This window comes from Typopeltis vanoorti, chromosome 24, assembly GCF_054136105.1.
Source record: "Typopeltis vanoorti isolate ZY-2024b chromosome 24, IOZ_Tvanoo_1.0, whole genome shotgun sequence".
In the NCBI taxonomy this organism is placed as follows: domain Eukaryota; kingdom Metazoa; phylum Arthropoda; class Arachnida; order Uropygi; family Thelyphonidae; genus Typopeltis; species Typopeltis vanoorti.
Genome location: NC_143572.1, coordinates 5,086,287 through 5,106,488, shown reverse-complemented (window position 1 = coordinate 5,106,488; position 20,202 = coordinate 5,086,287). Strand labels below are relative to the sequence as shown.

Here is a 20,202-nt window from a genome sequence, read left to right as displayed (position 1 = left end):
TCTTGATCATTATCTAAACAGCTTCTGTCTCCTTTCTGCTCAACTCCTCTTTCCATTCTATAGCTCCTAGTTGTCTGCTAGGCTTTTCATAATCACCAATCCTGCAGTTTCACATATATCCTTTTTTCAAAAAAGTTCTTATGACTGACTACATTAAACTGATAGCTTCACTTACATAGTCTGTTGCCATCCTCCTGCAAGGCCAACATCTGCTCTGCTCCTCAGGTAATCACTTCATTGTCACTCTCACCAGTTGGCTGAAGATTAGATAGTCCATTTGCAATCACATCCTTTAATGATGTGATCAGATCAAGATTCAATCTTTGTGTGCTGTCTGTTGTGTATTGTATAAGATAGATGTGTTGTAAGAACTTAGGAAATTTGTTCTCAGTGTTCCCTGAAGCAATCTCTTTATTCTAATCAATATTGCCTTAATTAAAATCACCCATAATGATCATCCTTCTCTTGCTTACTAAGCTTAGTTGCCTATACATTTTTTTTTTTTGTCTCCACCCTCTATATTTCCCTGTCTATAGCAACAACCAGATAACTCATCCTATCAGCTTCTTCCTCCCACCATACTGTTTCCAAACCAGTGCCATGGTTTTCTCCTCATATCTCAATCTAGTGTAGACATAATTTCTCTGCTATTATCAACAGCATGCCCCTCCCTTTTTGTCCTTCCTATTTTCACAGAAAACATCATATCCTTTTGTTTATTCCAACTATTTTTGGATGAATAATTTCAATGACTGCAACAAATTCATCTCCCTTATATCTGATATTCCTTGCGTGTATAAATAAGAATAATAATTCCTTAATTGGTCAATATTTAAGTTCTAACCAGCAGTTAGAATTAAAGGAGATAGAGAGAGATTGTTTGATATAAAATCAGGTATGAGGGAAGGGTGCACACTGTCTCCACTGTTATTCATCTATATCAATTGCATTATAGAGAAAGTGGCATTAAACCTGATATCAGAATTAGAGACATTTATCATAGCTCTTTACTTTTATACAGGCTCCTAAATAAATCCAGTTCAAGTTTACATTATTCCTTAACTAAATTAAATAACTGTTGTAACAAATATGTTATGAAAATAAGCAATAAAAAGACCAGAGCTATGAAAATAGGTAGGAACATAAAGAACAAATAACACTTTGACTATTTAGGTGCAGTTTTTAGTGAAGAAGAAAAATTAAATATGAAAATAGACAATTAGTGGAGTTGGTATTATGGGAAATGACTGAATAAATTTATAGTAGAGAATTTGACAAAATTGTACCAACCTGTTGCGAGCATTAAGGATGTAAGTGAGTCTATTAGGGAGCAAAAGCAAAGGGTGAAAGAAATTATAGTGGTGGCAGGCATGAATGATTTGAAAGGAGATAAAATGGAAATGATAGAGGACCTGAAGGAATTGTTTGAGGTAGCAAAAGAGAAGAGTGAGAGAGTTAGGATGATTAGTCTTATGCTGCAGTATGACAGTGAAGAGTTTAGGAGGAGGGCCATAATTGCAAATGACTTTATGCATGGGTTATGCAGGATGAGTGGTGTGGAATTTGTGGATGTGTGGAGTGAGTTCGAAGGGTGAAAGGATCTATATAAAATGAATGGTTTGCATTTGAATGGATTCAGTGTAAAGAGACTTAAAAAATTGTTGTTGAATGAAGTGGATGTGCAGAATCAGGGAAACTAGATTTATTAAGGGTGGGGGGAGTAGATATGCAGACCTTAAGGAGGCAGTTGAGTGTATGAATGAGTATAATATGCCCGAGCAAATAAGAAGGACAACAAATCAGAATGGGATAGTTGTATAAGGCATCAAGGTAGAGATGGGGATAACAGGGGTCTGCAATTCATGTATACTAATGCTAGGAGTATTAGGAACAAGAAGGAAGAATTTTTGGCCTTGGTTGGCACTTCCAGACCACAGGTTATTGGCATTAGTGAAACTTGGCTGACAGAAGATGAGACAGCTAGTGGGATTGAATGTGAGGGGTATGGTGTGTTCAGGAGAGACAGGGAGAATAAAATGGGGGGAGGAGTATTATTGATGATAGCTGAAGCTGCAGCCAAGGAGAATAGAAGTTGAATTGCAGGATAGAGAAAAGAGTACAGTTGAGGCCATTTGGTGTGAGATTGAGGCTAGCAGAACAAAATATACAATTGGGTGCTGCTATAGACCAGGTAATGGAAAAGATGGTGGAGATAGTATGCATAAGCAAATAGAAGAAATGAGTGGAAGGAGGGTAATTATTATGGGAGATTTCAACTATGATAACATTGATTGGAAGGAGGAGAGGACACATGGGAGGAAAGAATTGGATTTTATGCAGTTATTAAGGGATAACTATCTGCAACAATATGTAGTGGAAAATACTAGGGGTCAGAGAGTGCTTGACCTAGTAATTACATCTGAGGATTTGGCTGTAACAAATATGACCACATTGCCACCAATTGGTGAGAGTGATCATAGGGTCTTGACTTGGGAGGTGCTAAAGGTGTGGAATTTACAATTAAGACAGGGTACATGTGGAATTATTGGGCTGGTAAGTATGACAAGCTTAGGAGTTTGATTGGTTCAGTGCCATGGCATGTAAAACTGCAAGGGCAGGATGTTGATAGTGCATGGGAGGCGGTTAAGAAGTGTTTGCAGGAGGCAATGGTTGACTGTATACCTAGAGTCCGAATAATAAATCAAGTAGGGATTAAATGGATGAATAACACCATTAAGCTTGACCTTCAAAAAAAAGAAACAACTGTGGAGGGAATTTAAGGTGAAAGGTGACTTGCAGGCACATGAACGGTATAAAGCCCAGGCCAGAAGGGTAACAAGTGTGGTAAGAAAAGCAAAAGCGGATTATGAAAGAACATTAGCCATGCAGGCTAAAGAGAATCCCAAACATTTGTTTCGATATGTTGCAAGTAAAAGAAAAAATATATACGGCAGATTGATTTTAAAGAATGCCGATGGTAGGGAGGTAACCGAATCAGTTGATATAGTAGAATTACTAAGTGAGCACTTTGCAAACATATATCATCCAGGTGGTGACATTGCAGAAATGGAAGAACCAACAGCTTATACAGGAATTGTGGTGAATGAAGTGGAGGTGAATAGTCTATTACAAAACCTCAATGTCAATTCATCTGCAGGATTGGATGGTATACCAGCTTGTGTCGTACGAGAAGCGGCTAAGGAATTGTCAGTGCCTTTGACCATTTTGTTTGATTTGAGTCTCAGGTCTGGGTTAGTCCCAAGGGGGTGGAAAGAGGGGAAAATAGTTCCACTGCATAAAGGAGGTTCCAAGACAAGACTGCTGTTGAAAATTACCGGCTGATCAGCATATCAGGAATTGTTGTCAAGGCTTGGAGAAAATAATCAAGAGGAAAATACAAGATTGGATAGATGAAAATGAGATACTGTATGGGGGACAGCATGGTTTTGTGAAGGGTAGATCATGCCTCAGTAACTTGCTCACGTTCTATAACACAGTGACGACTGAACTGGATAAGGGTAAATGGTACAGTGATTCTACTGGACCTTGCTAAAGCCTTTGATAGGATACAACATGGAATTCTAATCAGTAAACTGCAGCATATGAGAATGGATATAGGGTTGGTGAGATGGATAGGAGGGTGGTTGATGGAGAGATATCAGAGAGTGGTTTATTCAGGAGTAGAGTCCAAAAGATGGCCTGTGAGTAGTGGTGTGCTGCAGGGTTCTGTTCTTGGACCACTACTGTTTAATTTGTTCATTAACGATATAGGAAAGTCTGAGAGGAACTGTGCATCTGTTTGCAGATGATGCAAAGTTAGGTAGAGCAATAGTGAATCCTCAGGATGTCAAAATTTTGCAGGACGACTTGGATAGATTGGAGTTCTGGGCTAAGGAGAATGGATGTCAGTTTAATGTGGAAAAATGTAAGGTTTTGCATTTTGGGGTGAAAAGATTATCAGCAGTATATCACATTGGTGGAACTGTACTCCAGGAGATTGAGGAGGCCAAGGATTTGGGAGTGTTGGTGGATAGGGAGTTGAAGTTTAGGGGATACATCGCAAAAATGGCAAAATCAACTTATCAAATCACTTGGTTGCTGAAAAACACTTTAATGAGCACAGACAAACAGGTTATTGTTCTTCTGTATCGAGCCTTGATAAGATCCCATCTAGACTACTGTGCCCAGATATGGGCGCCAGGGTTTCTTCTCAATGGGGAGGAGGTGGAGAGGATCCAGATACAAGTGACCAAGATAATAGCAGGACTAGGGAACGAACCTTATGAGAACAGGTTGAAGATTTGTGGGCTGCAGAAATTGGTTGATAGGCAGAAATGATTGAGACATTCAAATTACTGAAGGGTTTCTATAAGATTAATTCGGAAGATATTTTTGAGAATAGGACTGGTAGTGGGAGGACTAGGGGCCATCCATGGAAGCTTGGTAAGAGTGTGGTTAGCAAAGGTGTTAGAGCTAGGTTTTTTACTTGGAGAGTGGTAAATGAGTGGAATAAGCTGCCAGAGTCTGTTGTGGGTGCCATGACTGTAAATGAGTTCAAGGTGAAGTATGATAGATACTGTGTGAATGTTGAATAGTTGTTCTTGACATGATGTTGGGCCTCCCTCGATGAGTCGAAGGACTCCTTGGAGCTGCCCGTAATAATAATAATAATGTTACTGATGATTAGTCTGTGTCCTGAACAGAAATCCATCATGTAATTCCAATATTATTAGCTTGCCCTTGCTCCAAATTTTCCAGTCACAACTTCTTTCTGTTTGGTATTCATTTCATATTCTGCTGTTTATATTTACAACAAGGACCAACTTTTTTTTTACGTCACCTCCCTTATCTAATGACTCAGAAAGTTCCTCCTTCTTCCTTAGAACTTTCTGTTGTGCCATAGGCAGAAATTAGTTCTTTGTTCAATTCTCCATTTTAATATTTACCCACATCACTCTACTTGATATTTGCATGCTATTCAAGATTATCCTCATTTTTAATGTTGAATACTGTAGCTACTCATCATTGTCTAAATATAATATCTTATATTTATTATTTAAAAGAATGTCATTTTTTTCCCTTCACCATGTCACCATGGTTCTTCTCTAATTCTACCAGTTTTATATTTTTTCCATTAATTTTGTGTTGATGATGGTTATTTTGAAATATGTAGATGTTGAGTTGAAAGTAGTTCTGTAAACTGACATTTCATTTGTTACCATTACTTGATGAAAACAGCAGGGACTTTGTGTACCATCTTTGTCTCTTAATTTAATCTGATGATGATGGGAATATTAGTTTGCTGGCAGTCCCAAATTGCCATTATCATTTATTCAGTATCCAGTTGGATATCTAATGATGGGGTGCACCACGAGAGGTCAGAAGCTGCAGTCTGTTCTTCATATTCCTAAAAAGGCTATTTGGAGGTCTCTGATGATAATTAAGTTTGTTAAACTGACTTGTCTCTAGCAAGAACATTCTGTGAATTCAAGATTTAACATTTTATTGGATACATGATGAAAAGCATTCATATTTTATGAAATGAAACCAAAAATATCAAATGTTTCCTTAACTTTTGTTGAAATGTTGAAAGTTGTTCTGTTTGGTTACAAAATATAGAATTATACTAGAAAAGAGATTATATTCATGTTTCAGTCCTTTACATAAGTGGAATCAGACAAAGTTTGCACATGAAGTATTTTCATGACTAGGCTGCTTATATAGAGAGGCTTTTGACTATACATTAGCTTTAACCATAATGGCAACACACTTCCTTTTGGATGTGTATATTGCTATGTCTTATGGAGAGGATTACTACCCAGCTGGTTTCAGTAGCATGCCAGTAGTGTCTAGTGCCTGTGTGCAAAACTTTAGTTGGTGCCCCTATACCCAGTAGCACGCCAGTAGTGTCCGGCGCCTGTGTTCAAAACTTTAGTTGGCACCCCTATCCCCCCCCCCTCAATAAAAAAATCACTTTAAAAAACGTTTTTTTAAAGTATTTCTTCCTCTTTGGCGCCTTTACTATCCTGGCACCTGTGTGCGTTGCACACATTGCACATATGGCCGGCATGCCCCTGGCTGGTTTCAACCTTTATTGAAGCCTCATCAGTAGATCTAGATTCAGGAGGATACTGAGATTAAATTAATGCAGATGTCACATGACCAAGTGGATAAGCTTTCTGCAACTGTCCAGGGTATTTTAATAATATAGTGATGCACTGTTTTGCTACTTGTATATGGAAAGTATGTGACATTATATCGATTTAACCTCAGTATCTTAGTGGGGCTGGCTCCCACTGATGAGATGCCATTAGTGAGGGCATTTCTGCATAGCAGTATACACGTCAGTGAGCACATTTTTCAAGCCTACTACTTGAGAAATATGCTCATTTGTGACAAGTGAAAATTTTTAGTTAACAAGTAAAAAAAAATCACAAAAGGAGTTTTGATTAATCATCAGTTTTATTTACATAATGGCCATTCTGTTTTATGTTGTAAATAGTTTTCTTATATGCTTACCTTACTTATCGTATCTACTGGGAAATGTTTGTTACAGATGTTCATTATAAATGTTTGTTTTACTGATTATCAGTGGAATACAACCACTTGGTTGTATTCCATTTTGTTGTAATGGAATGACCAATAAGAGGATCCGATATTCATACATCATTTTATCTATAGAAAAGCTTGGTTGTACTGTGAGGTAATCAATTAATCACATAAGGGGCAACTTAAAATTAATGGCAGTAGAAAGCAATAATTAGCTTATTTCTTACCTGATGCAGAATTTTACCATTAATAATGGTTATTAAAACTTTAAAAGTTGACAAATATTTATTTTACTAAAATATTTCTTTATGTTGATTCGAACCTAAATGTTTTTTGATTGTTTTTTGAGTTGCCAACATGTTATATGATATTGCTATCCCTGTTCCCAGCAATATTTTGAAGCCAGTCAGAATTCAGAAGTGCAGTAATGTTGTTATATATATATATATATATATATATATATATATATATATATATAGATCTATGTTTTTTTTTGAGATTTTTTATGGTACTGAATATTTTCAATATTTGTTTATAATGGCAGAGAAGAAATTGTTTGATTTTTTCCATATAATTAAAACAATTTAAGACATAAGTGTTAAAAGCAAAACATAGTATCATTAATCAAACAAAAAAAAAACAATAAGTGGGTCAGTATCACTTATATTTTCTTCACAGACTGACAAGCACACTAATATATAAGGAGTTAACATTCTCGATTCAATGGTGTAGTAGTTAGACGCCGTTAAAGTTGGCCATAACATCAACAAAAGCTTATAAACTGATCAGATCCAGGAATAAATACACATGACTGAGTATACCCCAGGCTAACATCTGACAAGTGAAATATTTTCCTAACTGGTGAGCCAGCACAGAATTTTCCAAGCCCTGATTATTGGATGCTAAAGCAATTGATGCAAAGTCAAATGCCTCTGTATATGAATAATCTAGTCGTGAAGATATTTCACACTAACTTTGTTTGCTTACAGTTGGGCATGGAATAAAAGAATATATTTTCTTGTCCATAATTTTTCTTAACTTCAGAGAGTGTTAATAATGTTTATATTTATATATTTCAGTTCTGTTTTGCCTAAATAAATATAAGGAAGTAAAAGATGCATACAATTTCCAACCTTACAATGCAGATCCAGGTAAGTAAATTGTAGTATATTACTGATTTAGAGATGTTATTTTGTTGTTGGTTACATTTTGCAAAATTCATAACCACTTATTCAGCTCATTTTTCCTTGTATTCTAGTTGGATGAATTTTTATTGAAATTTAGTATTTGAAGTAGTTTCAAAAATTGGCACATCTTTTCAAAATTATAGGTGGGGTGGATAGATGGAATTAAATATATTTCTTTAAATGGAATTAAATATATAGCTTTCACTTTTGATCCCATTTGGACCCCCTTTTTATCAGTATACTTGGATTTAAAATGATAATAATTCTGCAGACTTGGTTGAATTTTATACTTGGTACTTAGGATCTTTATTAAAATTTGTTGAGTCATCTTACTTTTGGTTTTGAGTAAATATTAAATACTATTAGCTACAGTTTTATGAATGCTTTTTTTTTAATTAATATGATAGTAAATCAGAAACAGATCTGAAGAATGGCTTAAGAAATTGCAGAGATGAAATTCTGTAAAAAATTATAAAAACAAAAATTAAAGGAGACACTGCCAAAATAAGGAAGTGGGTGTCTAATCCCCTTTTTACCTGCTTGAGTGGTTAATGTCATAGATTCAGAACCACGATAATATTATTATAATAAGTTAACTTAAGAGATTGAGTGAGAGACAAAGAAATACAAAAATAATATCTTTATTTGCAAATAATTGATATTAGTGTAAATTTATGGTATTGCTTTAACAGTGTGTGTGAAATGTTTGTTTTGCAAGCACTATATACAAATTCGCATTATAAATAAAATTAATCTCTTAAAGAGAAAAGGCCCCCCTCATCACACTTAAAGAACATAAACATCATACAAAGTTTCTTGCCTTCTCTTCAAGATCAAAGGATTTGATGAGAATACACAAACTTATAAGACACAGTTTCTTCTGCTCTCATTAATAGCTATTAAAATATAATTACTTAGCTCATACCTGTTTTTCTTCTAAAACAATAATAATTTGTGCACAACTTTTCTTAAGAGAGAATGAATTTCTTCTTTCATATTTTCTCTACAATATCAATTCCTTTCTTATAATATGTGTAATCATATGCTGTTAATTTCTCTTTATTTTAAGTGTCTTTATTTTTTCTCTATACTTTCTATATTATCTATATCTTTATATGCCGTTATTCTAATTTAGCTTTGTGCGCTTTCTCTCTCGTAACCTTTCTCATTTTACTCTACTGCGTACTATGATTATCCACTTTCCGTATTTACTAGTCGAATTCCTGTGAATACTGGAAATTTATTTTTGTCAGACTGCGCCACCAATATATCATTTCATTGGCATAAGACTAAATAAAACTTCTGGTAGATTTCCCTATCTCTCACGAGCAAGTTTCTTTTATCAATATTCACTTTAACAGTCGTGTTTCATAAGTAACTGAACTGCATTTTTATTGCCTTAAATTATTTCCCGCTCACAAGTCCGATTTATTTAAGAACAGTGCAGTTGTAAAATAAAAGATCAGGCAGCACTCATTTAACAAATAATTAAAGCACATTTATTTACAAATTTTACATGAATTAAACAATAGGAAGATTGCTTTCTCTATTCATTTATAAAATCTTTAGCATAAATTATAATCTATTTACTTTAACAGTAATTAACTTCTTTAACTCGCAATCTTATTTACTCTCCACCTACAAATTCAACTTATTAAACTTCTAGTTTATTTGCAAAGAGGTTAGTTAACTCTCTGTTAAGTTATCTTTACAATTTTTATATCAACTTCCAATATGCCAATCGATTAATGACACTTCTTACTACTATTGAACAATTTCTTAAAAGTCTTTCTATAACTTACTATGAGAGGGAATATACAAAAGGTTTGAACTTACAAAAAAACTGCATCACACATTCAGTTAAAAGTCTTTCACTACAGTCTTATGGCATTTCTTTCATCTCAGATCTTGAGCTTCCTCTGGAATGTCTGGCTTCATTAATATCTCATCGGGAAAATAGTGGGCTGTGAACTGCGACCGGCAAAAAGGTTGTTCTCCCATGGCGAAAAAGAAAATCTTCTGACCGAAGTTGCTTCAGGTAATTTACATTGCCTTTTCTTCTCTGCTTTGGCTCGCCGAAAATGCCTGGATGACTGCCGCCTCCAATAGCTCTAACTGCCACCTCCAATCACCGTAATTGTTGCCAACTGACTCTCTTATGGACTCCCGAATCTGTTCCCTCTCTCTAGCAATGACTGGAAGCCCCCCTCTCTGTGGCCTGGAAGCTGCTCTTTTTTCTGGCGACGAATGGAACCGGGAACTCCTTATGCTTGGCTCTGTCCCTTTTTATTAAGCCTTCTCTGAGACCTCACACGAAGTTTGTAACCCCAAAGAACTCGGCATGACTCTTTCATCTTCTATCAAGTTCAGCCCACTTTCTTTTGATTGTAAGTTGCCAGCCATCAGAAAGTTGTTTGAACCTTTCTGACTGACTTTGAAGGTGTTTACGTGCAGGGCTTGTAAGCCTTTCACATACACACAAAATTTCATAAACAACCTTTCTTATGCTGCCATGTAGATCTATTACATACAGCTCCGGCGGCAAAACATTACCTTTGTTTTTAAAACTCTAAAATATTCTTATTAAAGGAGTATATACAGTTAATTTCTGAAGAGTTATTTACAAAAAATATCTAGTACAGAGACAAGTTATTTTTACAACATTCTCATGGGGCTTGACCTCTGTAAAAAAAAAAATCGACGTAAAGCGCTTTGGTATTTTTAAGCCATCGAGATTTTACACTTGAAATACAATGATAATTTTAAAGTTCTCTTTTTCCTTGTGTAAACTTTTTCCTTATTCTTGAACACAAAAATAATTAATCTCTTTCAGGTTTACAGCTCTTTACTAGAATATGTTTGTTGCATAATGTCAAAAGGAACTGTCCATTGGTTCGGGATAAACTATATATCAGTTTTATCAATGCCACAACTCAGCTTTATTTAAACAGAAATTCATCCATTAATTTTAGGATAACTGTTTGTTGCCCTCATAACACTCTTTTCCACATTTTTGGCCTAAGAATTCCTTTAAACTCTATTTCTCCCCTAACCTTCCGACTTTTCAGAATGTCATCTCAGCTCTGATCAACACAACGACTGTTGTATTATTCCCTCTCACTAATTCAGCACTTCCTCTTCAGAAGTGCATACTTCACACAGGCACACTACTGCCTGATGCAGTAAGCAACATAGCAGTGGGATGAAAGTTACTTGTTGTAAACAAGACAGCAGTTCCTTAATGGTGTGAAAATGTTGCCAGAAAGTTCAATATTTTCTTCTCTCAAGATTTTGTTACAGAAATAATAAACTAAGTTAGAGGAGTCCTTTTTGCAAATAAATATCACAATTAAACAGTTTGCAAAAGACTGTAAATATACAAAGAATTTTCTTATATGTAACATTAGTAAAGAAATTTCTGATTACAAGAAATAATGCATTTTTGCTATACATTTAAGAAATGTTTACATACATGATAAATAATAAAACTAAAAGTTGTCATTTTTATTTATTTATTTAATAAAAAATCAGCTAGTGCTAAAAAAATAAATAAATAAATAAATAACAAAAAAATAAGATAATCTGATAGCTCTAAATAGCAGATATCCTAGAGAGGAAACTGAGGAAATTATTTAAAGTTAAATAAGCGATTTGAAGTCATCATTTGAATACATCTGTGGTTGCATGAAAGTTATGAAAAGTAAAAGATATTACCAGTGAAATGTACCAACAAATAAAATTGAAACAGCAAGATTAATTGAAAATGGGAAGTGAATGAAATTTAGCAATGCTGAAGATTGATCAGTGTTGAAATAAATAGCTTACCAGAAATGCAAACTGAAAAATTAGTGAACCCATAGTAAGGTGCTAAAGAGTTTATTATTTTTGCCCATTGAATACCTATCAACAGGAAAGCAGATTTCAAGCCAGTTATTCACTTACCTGACAGAAATTTTAAAAGTGAATGGATGGAGGATGAAGGGGATGCAAGGAAAATCAAAATTAGGATCTTTTCAGCAATCAGATCATTGAGCAAAACCGGTGCCCATCTCTGATAAGCAGATACTTTATCATATAAAGCAGAAGAGGAAGTGAGAAGGGCAAGTATATGTAAGTAAGAAATGTCCAACTATTCTAAAGGAAGGAAAATATCACAAAAGTGTCATGAAGATAAGAATGCTAGACAGCCTCGACAAAATTGGCAGAATATAGGAGGAACAACCTGAAACTAAATACCATCAGATGGTCAGTATATTAAATAGATGGATATAAGCAATTGTGGATGAGGTAGCACAAACCTTTTTTGGGCATTGTTAGAGACAGTGAAGTGGAAAAGTGTGAGAGAAAATTGTGTGTTGCTAAGGTATCATAGGAAGTTGAGGATTCAAGTGGCATGATAACTGGAATGTGTGCATGAAGGGAGGACTTGAGCATATAAATGTATGTGATAAATTTGAGAATCAGAGAGAGTTATTGCAGATGATCTACATTTGAGTGATAGCAACAGTATGAAGTTGAGTGAATTGTTGATACGAGGAGCAAAGTGTGTAGCATTCAAGGAAACAAAAACTAGATGGTGGGACTGCGATGATATCTTAGGATCGATGTGAGATAAAGGATGAAGGAAGAAAAGATAAGATTACAGGGATGCACTCAGTGAGAGAAATAAAGTTAAAAATACTTGAATCATTGAGGAATTGTGGGAAGGAAAGGGTTGGCAACTTGGGAAAAGCTACTCTGTTATACACCACTGTGAGGATTTTAGGATTAATGATGTAGAGTTCCTGGCTTTGATATAGTAAGTCCACAAATCACTGGTGTCAGCAAGATGTGGTTAGCAGAGGATGACATACTCATGGGAATGAAATTTGATAGTTATAACATTTTTCAAAAAGACAGAAAAAGATGAGGCAGTGGAGTATTATTGTTAATTTCAGAGGGGCTGTCCTTCATATAGAATGAATCATGTAAGCATTGACTGGAAACAGGAAATAACATGGATGAGTAAGGAGATCAAATTCCTTGAGGGAAGGAGTTCAATCTATATCATTATAAATTAATTTGCTGTATTAATTTATAATGAGGTACGTATTGAGACTTTAGAAAATCCATTAACCAGGATATAATGAAAATAATAAGTGGTTTAGCAATAATGGTTTTAAAATTAGCATAGATAAAATATAGTATTGCAGTTTAACAGATAAGCTAGATTGCAGAATAACTAAAATAGCTCAATATTAATTGAAGTGATATTCAAAACTATAACTGTTGATTAATCAAAAAAAAAAAAAAAATCCATAAAGTATTTCATCCTACATGTCTTTTTAACTCTCACTACAATGTGGTATTACTTGTTGGAGCAGAGATGACTACAGTAATTTGTTTGCCCTTCATAAAAATTTGGAACTGAACAGATAAAAGCTAAAGCCATTTCGAACTCATTCATATGAATGAGTTAGAAATCATCTTTGATATATTGCCAGTACAGAAACTCTTATTGAAATAGTTGTATACTATTCATAAAAAACATTGCAAGTTTTTCTATACATAATGTAGATTATGATCTTCTGCCTTTGAACACAAATTTCTGGTAATTATCAAAGCAAATAAATATTTAGCCAAGCTGCAAGCTGCATAATAGAATTAAAAATTCATAATATCATATTATGCATTCAAAAAAAAAAAAAAATTGACAGACTGCTTCATGAAAATAAAAAAAATGTAGTTTGTTTTAAACATACAGCATAAATTTTTTTATGGTAACTGTTATGTATCATGTGAAAAATTGTCTTAAATACAAACATAATTTTATGTTAACTGCTGTTAATTATTTTTAATAACTATTTTTTATTTATTTTTATTCTTTGAGTCTTTTATCACTTGTATAATACTTATATTCTATCTTTAATATTTGTGTTATAATACCCATACTGTACCATTATATTATCATTTGTATTACTACTTTAGTCTGAGTAAATTGTTTTCTTTCTTGGGTTGAGGCTTTGACACAGTTATGATAAGCAAAATATTGGAATTAAAATACATTTACTAAAATAAAGAGCCAAAAGGCTTCACTTGGAGTATCCGGAACCAGGAGTATACGGAATAAGGGAGAGGAATTGGTGGCGCAGATAGCATCAGCCTTATTGGCTGATGCTATCTGCGCCACCATGTGCTGCAACTTAAATATCAGCTTATCATGTGGCACCCTATCAAATGCCTTCGCTAATTTAAGAAAATTGCAGTGTATGCCTTTCCCTCATCTAATGTTCTTGTAACTTTATTATAAAAGGCTAACATATTGCTAAAACAAGAGCACCCTTTCACAAATCCATGTTGACTCTCACAGATAACATTACCCTCATCTGCCCAATGCTGTATACAGTCCCTCACTACTTTCTCCAAGATCTTAACAACTACTGATGATACACAGACTGGTCTATAATTAGACACTTCCAGTCTGTTACCACCCTAATACAATGACACTATCTTACCTTCCTTCCATTCCCTGGGCACCTTTCCCGCAGCCAGACTTTCATTGAAAAGCCGGGTTAAAGGCACTGTCAGTTCTCTCTAGCACATTCTCTCAAAACTCGTGGTGAAATACCATCCAGTCCCAAAGCTTTACTGACATCCAGAGTACTCAGTATCTGAAACACACTCTCCTCCTGTATCTCTAAACCTCGAACCAGCCCTATCCCTCTAGCATTAAAACTGACTCCTCTAGGATGAAATACTCCAATAAAGTGTTCATTGAACAATTCCACTTTGTCCTCTGCATCAGTCACTCTATTCCCTAGGATTTTCTTTGGATCTTAGGGCCAATCTCCTCTCATATTCCAGTTTCGCTTTTCTTACCACACTAGTCACTCTTCTGGTCTGTGTCTTATATTCTTCATGCATCTTCTCTTCGCCTGTCTCCTTATATCTCTTCCATAGCTTCTTTTTCGTGTGCAATTCCTGTTTAATATTGTTTGTCATCCACTTTACTCCAAATTGTGTCCTCTTCTTCACCCGTGGTATACAACTTACCATTGCTGCTAACAAATATTCTTTCACAATTTCCCATGCACTAATGATATCCCAGCCTTCCAATTCCTCCCTCCATGAAACTTCCCGAAGTTGACGTCTAAGACTATTATAATCACCTGCTTTATAATTCCACATAAATTCCTGTCTCTTTTTCATACTCCTGCATCTCTATTCATTTTCCAAGTCAAAACCATATGGTCACTCTCTCCAACTGGTGGGAGAGATGTCATCTCAGTTATTATCAACTCTTCTGATGCTATAACCAAATCCAAAACTCTTGAATCTCTTGTTCCCTCTGTTACATGTTGCCTAAGACATTTGTCCCTCAAGAATTCTAGAAATTCCATTCTCCTATTGCTACATGCATCTTCCTCTCTCCAATTTATACTACTGTAGTTAAAATCTCCCATAACAATCATTTTTCTTGCACTTGCCAAACTTAACTGTCTAAACATCTCCTGGTCCCCATCGTCTGTGCTCCTGGGTCTGTAGCAACGCCCCACTAAATATCATGTCTTGCCTACCTCTACCTCACACCATATGCTCTCAAAATCATTTGTCTCTCTTCCTTCCAAAGCCTCCACTCTTAGAGGACATAGGTCATCACTTATCATAAGCAGTACCCCACCACCACCATGCTTTCCCCTCCTATCCTGATGAAAAATGCTGTACCCAGTGACTTCTATTCCTGTTATTATATCCCCTTCTGTCAAACACGTCTCAGTGATCCCAATAACTTTTGGCCAGGCTGATGCTATCTGCGCCACCAATTCCTCTCCCTTATTCCGGATACTCCTGGCATTAATATAAAGCATATAAATGCCATTGTTTCTATACCCAGCATTATCCCTTCTAGACTCCACTGGGCTCAGTGTTACCTGATGTCGTCTCCTTTCTCCCAAATATCCATTCCCACAAGAGGTCGCCCCTGCTATCATCCTCCCTGGGACACACTGACTCGTTCACAACAGCAATATCTCCAGATGCCTTCGTCCTTCCTCATTGAAATGTAAATGGTCTCTTGCATACAATTCCTCTCTTTCCTCAAACGCACTCCAAGCATCCACATATACCAGTCCTCTCTTGTCACACATTCTCACTATTATGCCATTCAATATCACTGCTCTTCTGCTCAGCTCATCATTATCATACCTAGGCAACACACACACTATTTTCCCTCTCTCTGTCTTCTTCCATACAGCCTCAAGCAAAAATCTCGTATCTCTCGCCGCCCGACTTACATTACCACTCAAGTCATTTGTTCCTACCATCACAATCATCTCATCCACCCTTTCACCTCTCTTAATTGCCATCGCCACCCTTTCTATTGTTCCTCCTAGCAAACACTCCTCACGCATTGTATGTTGAACACCATGGATCATTGAGTTGCCATACATTATACCTCTTACCATTCCCTCTCTCATATTGTTTCCATTCTCTCCTCTTCTTTCATTCCCATAGGTCTCTCTCATTCCCTCTCCTCTACTGCTATTCTCTCTTCTAGCACTCCCATACATCTCTCTCATTCCCTCTCTCTCCTACTGTTTCCATTTTCTCCACTTCTAGCACTTCCATATCCCTCTCTCATTCCATCTCTTCTACTGTTTCCATCCTCTTGTTTTCTAGCATTCCATCTCTCCTACTGTTTTTATTCTCTCCTCTTCTAGCACTTCCATATCTCTCTCTCGTTCCATCTCTCCTACTGTTTCCATCCTCTCGTCTGCTAGCATTCTCATACCTATCTCTCATTCCCTCTCTTCTACTGTTTCCATTCTCTCCTCTTCTAGCACCCCCATACCTCTCACTCATTCCCTCTCTTCTACTGTTTCCTTTCTCTCCTCTTCTAACGCTCCCAAAATTCACTCTCTCCCCTACTCTGATTCGGCTTGCATTTATCTCTTCCATTCTCGTAATCTTATCTTTCATACTTCTGCTCTCATTCACAAGACATTCCACCTCCTCTTTCAGCTCATCTATCTCCCTCTGCAGGTCAGTCACTCTTAATCTAAATTCGCTCTCCCAAACAAAACCATCTAAAATTTCACAGTCACTCACGCCTTCCACGCTATCAACTATTATTTTCTCAATCATATGTATATTTTTTTCATTCTCTCCTATCACACTACTTGTCTTCCTACATTCATTCCCCGTTCCTGGAGCAACAAGCTTGGATATTGATATTTCGAATGCACTTATTTCCTCCCACTGCCTGCATTTTGCGCACATACGCTCTCCGCTCTCTTTCACAAGCCACATATCCAATTCCCGAGACACATATATGCCGCAAGTACTGCATGCCACAAAGTCCCTTATGATATTGCTTATAATAGAGTTCATAAATGGCGGAAGACTTGGCGATACGCCACTTGCGACTGCAGCTGAATCCGCCATCATTCCTTACTGCCGAGTAGTGTAATCATTAATTATTCAATTAATAAATTCCGTTAAATAAATAAGAAAAAAAGTACAAACAATTACAAGCAAAACAAAATATTTAAGTATACTAAATAAAATGAAATATAACTGAATACAGTAATGAAAATTTAGCTTCGTTTTGTCTTCCACCGTTATGCATTCAATTCTGACGGTAACCAAAATATATTATATCATGACAGGAACTAACTTCCAAAAAAACAACCACTGAAGTACACTCATATTCAGAGAAACAATTTAGCACTCAAAAACGTAGAAAAACGGACTATTCACTGATTAAAAATCACTTTCTTCTGCACAGCTCAAATTTACCGCCACGTGATGCTATAACTCACAGTGAAACACTGTGTTAATTAATGTCTTAGTTCTTACTTGGCATCACAGATGTTTTGATTTATGTAAATCAAGAAATTAGTGTGGAATATGTCTTGGGTGTGAGGTGGGATGGGCATTCTGAATTTCAGACCTTCATAACTATTCATATATATGTACACTGGAGGTAAAGGGCACTATGTCCATTTTTTTTACTGAATTGAGTTTTAGGTATATTTTAATGTTTTGTTTCGCGCTCTTTTCACTTGTGCAAAACACTATCTCCTGTGTGTAATAATAAGCGGATTAGCCAGTTGGAAAGAACACTATGTGCCATCATGGTATCGAGATAAAGAGCACTAAGTGGACAATTAGCCATTTACTGTGGATGCGTAAAAATATGGACATAGTGCCTTTTTACCTCCAGTGTACAGATATTAGTAATATGTAAATAATTATATGTAATTTTTTATATATACAGATTGGTTTTTCTTTCCAGATTCCTTCCTCTGGAAACAATTGGGTGTCGTCAGTTACTTATATTGCCTTCATTATACTTGCTGCTACATGTGCACTATTTCATTATTTAGCCCGAGGTACCAGGTCAAATCTGATATCAACAAGTAACCAGCACTTTCAGCAGTTCCAGAGAAAATATTTCACTGTTTACTTTTTGGCATTATTTGGAGATTGGCTACAGGGACCATATGTTTATAAACTGTATAGTCATTATGGTTTTGTTGAGTCACAGATTGCTATGCTATATGTAGTTGGATTTGCTGCAAGTGTATTGCTGGGTACAGGTATTGGGGCAGTTGCTGATCACTGGGGACGTAAAAAAATGTGCATAGCTTTTTCAATAATATATTCAGTGTGTTGTTTGACCAAACTGTCCCCAAATTATCAAGTGCTTATGCTTGGGCGGCTTCTTGGAGGAATATCTACCTCGCTGCTCTTTTCTGTATTTGAGTCGTGGTATATTTATGAACACATCAGTACATTTGATTTTCCCAAGGAATGGATTTCAGTAACATTCTCAAAAGCAACATTTTGGAATGGTATCCTTGCTATAGTTGCAGGTATTGTAGCAAATTTCACTTCAGAAGGAATTGGATTAGGGCCAGTGTCTCCCTTTCTTGTTGCAATTCCTTTTCTCTTGCTCAGTGGCCTTATTATTTCTAAAACGTGGACAGAAAATTATGGTGATTCATCATCATCTAGCCATACATGTATGAAGGGATTATATATGATTCTTCTCAACCAGAAAATTCTCCTCTTAGGAATTGTTCAATCAATGTTTGAAAGTGTAATGTATATTTTTGTCTTTCTTTGGACTCCACTCTTAGATGTAAGTCACCCACCTTTAGGAATGATATTTTCTGTGTTTATGATTTGCATAATGATAGGATCATTGGTATATCAGGTGTTAGCTGTTCACACATCTTCTCAAAAAGTTCTAACATTAGCTGTGTTTCTTGCTCTCATTTCAATGTTAATGTGTGTTATTGCTACTGGTTCACAAAGCCCATATTTATTTTTAGCATATGGTGCTTTTTTGCTTCTCGAATTTTCCTTAGGGATGTATTTTCCTGCTATTGCTTACTTAAAAAGTCAGCTTATTCCAGAATCATATAGAGCAAATATAATGAATTGGTTTCGTGTACCACTCAATATCATTACTTGTACAGCACTCCTATGGTTACACAATGATGACATTAAACATGGTAACCATGTGATTTTTATTATTTGTACAGTCATGATGTTTCTAGCTACTTTAGTCATGTATAAATTTTGCCAAATTGTACCAGTAGTATTGTCCGAATCACCTGAAAATGAAATTGTCTAATAAATATGTTTGCATTTCTCAGTAACAATTTGGAATGTAAATCCTGTTTTGGAGAACTTTATTCCTTTATTTTTCATAACTTGGCTAGTAAGTTAACTGTTATAAAACAGTCTTTTTTTTTTCATTAATTATAAGAAATTTTATGACAATATGCTAGGTTCAGTTTATTAAATGATGATTTGTGATATAATTTTATACAAAGAAAAGCAGTGACATTATGTATATGATATGATTAAAATACTTTGACTATTTTTAACATTGTATCAGTCATCACACAAATATTAAACTAGTATATAGACGTGATGTCTGCAACATTAAATAAGAATAGTTGTAAGGTGAAGTGTTGTTGTATGTAAGGCCTGAGAATAGCCCCCCAAATATGTAGTTCTACAGAGCAGAGGGAAATTTATGAAAGTTCTTTCATATTTCAAATTTGCTTCTGGGAAGTAAATTGACATTTTTTCCCCCTAACAGTTTTGTGTTGAATATTGATTTTGGGTTGATGAGACATGAGTAGCCTTGGTGATGGAATGAGATCTAATTTGGTTTCACCACTAGATTATTACTAAAGATTATATGACTGAGATCCTGACATCGACTCTTCTATAAATCAGCCATTATATATATATATATATATATATATAAGTTACTACAGGACTCCTGGTAATTCTGTGAAAAATCAAGGCTTGAAGCTGATCTATATGGTTTCAAGACAATAATCAGATTGTATTTATTTAAGACTTCATGTTCTCATAGCTCCCTGAATATATGGAATGTTTATCGACTTCTTGTAGGCTTTGATGGATGACAGGAGAGGGAGGAATTAATATTTTATTGTGGGTT

At 35.5% G+C, this 20,202-nt stretch overlaps 1 protein-coding gene across 7 annotated transcripts in view; it reads left to right on the top strand.

Annotated features, from left to right (window-relative positions):
- The window catches only part of LOC150092902 (solute carrier family 61 member 1-like), a 50,653-nt gene extending 31,043 nt beyond the window's left edge, over positions 1–19,610 (top strand). For all 7 annotated transcript variants that reach the window (XM_090413431.1, XM_090413427.1, XM_090413433.1 and 4 more), the window contains 2 exons: positions 7,629–7,700; positions 18,013–19,610. In XM_090413431.1, coding sequence (XP_090269557.1) covers positions 7,665–7,700; positions 18,013–19,359 — 1,383 coding nt within the window. In that variant the 5' untranslated portion in view covers positions 7,629–7,664 and the 3' untranslated portion in view covers positions 19,360–19,610. The remainder of the gene's footprint in view (positions 1–7,628; positions 7,701–18,012) is intronic.
- Positions 19,611–20,202: the final 592 nt, after the last annotated feature.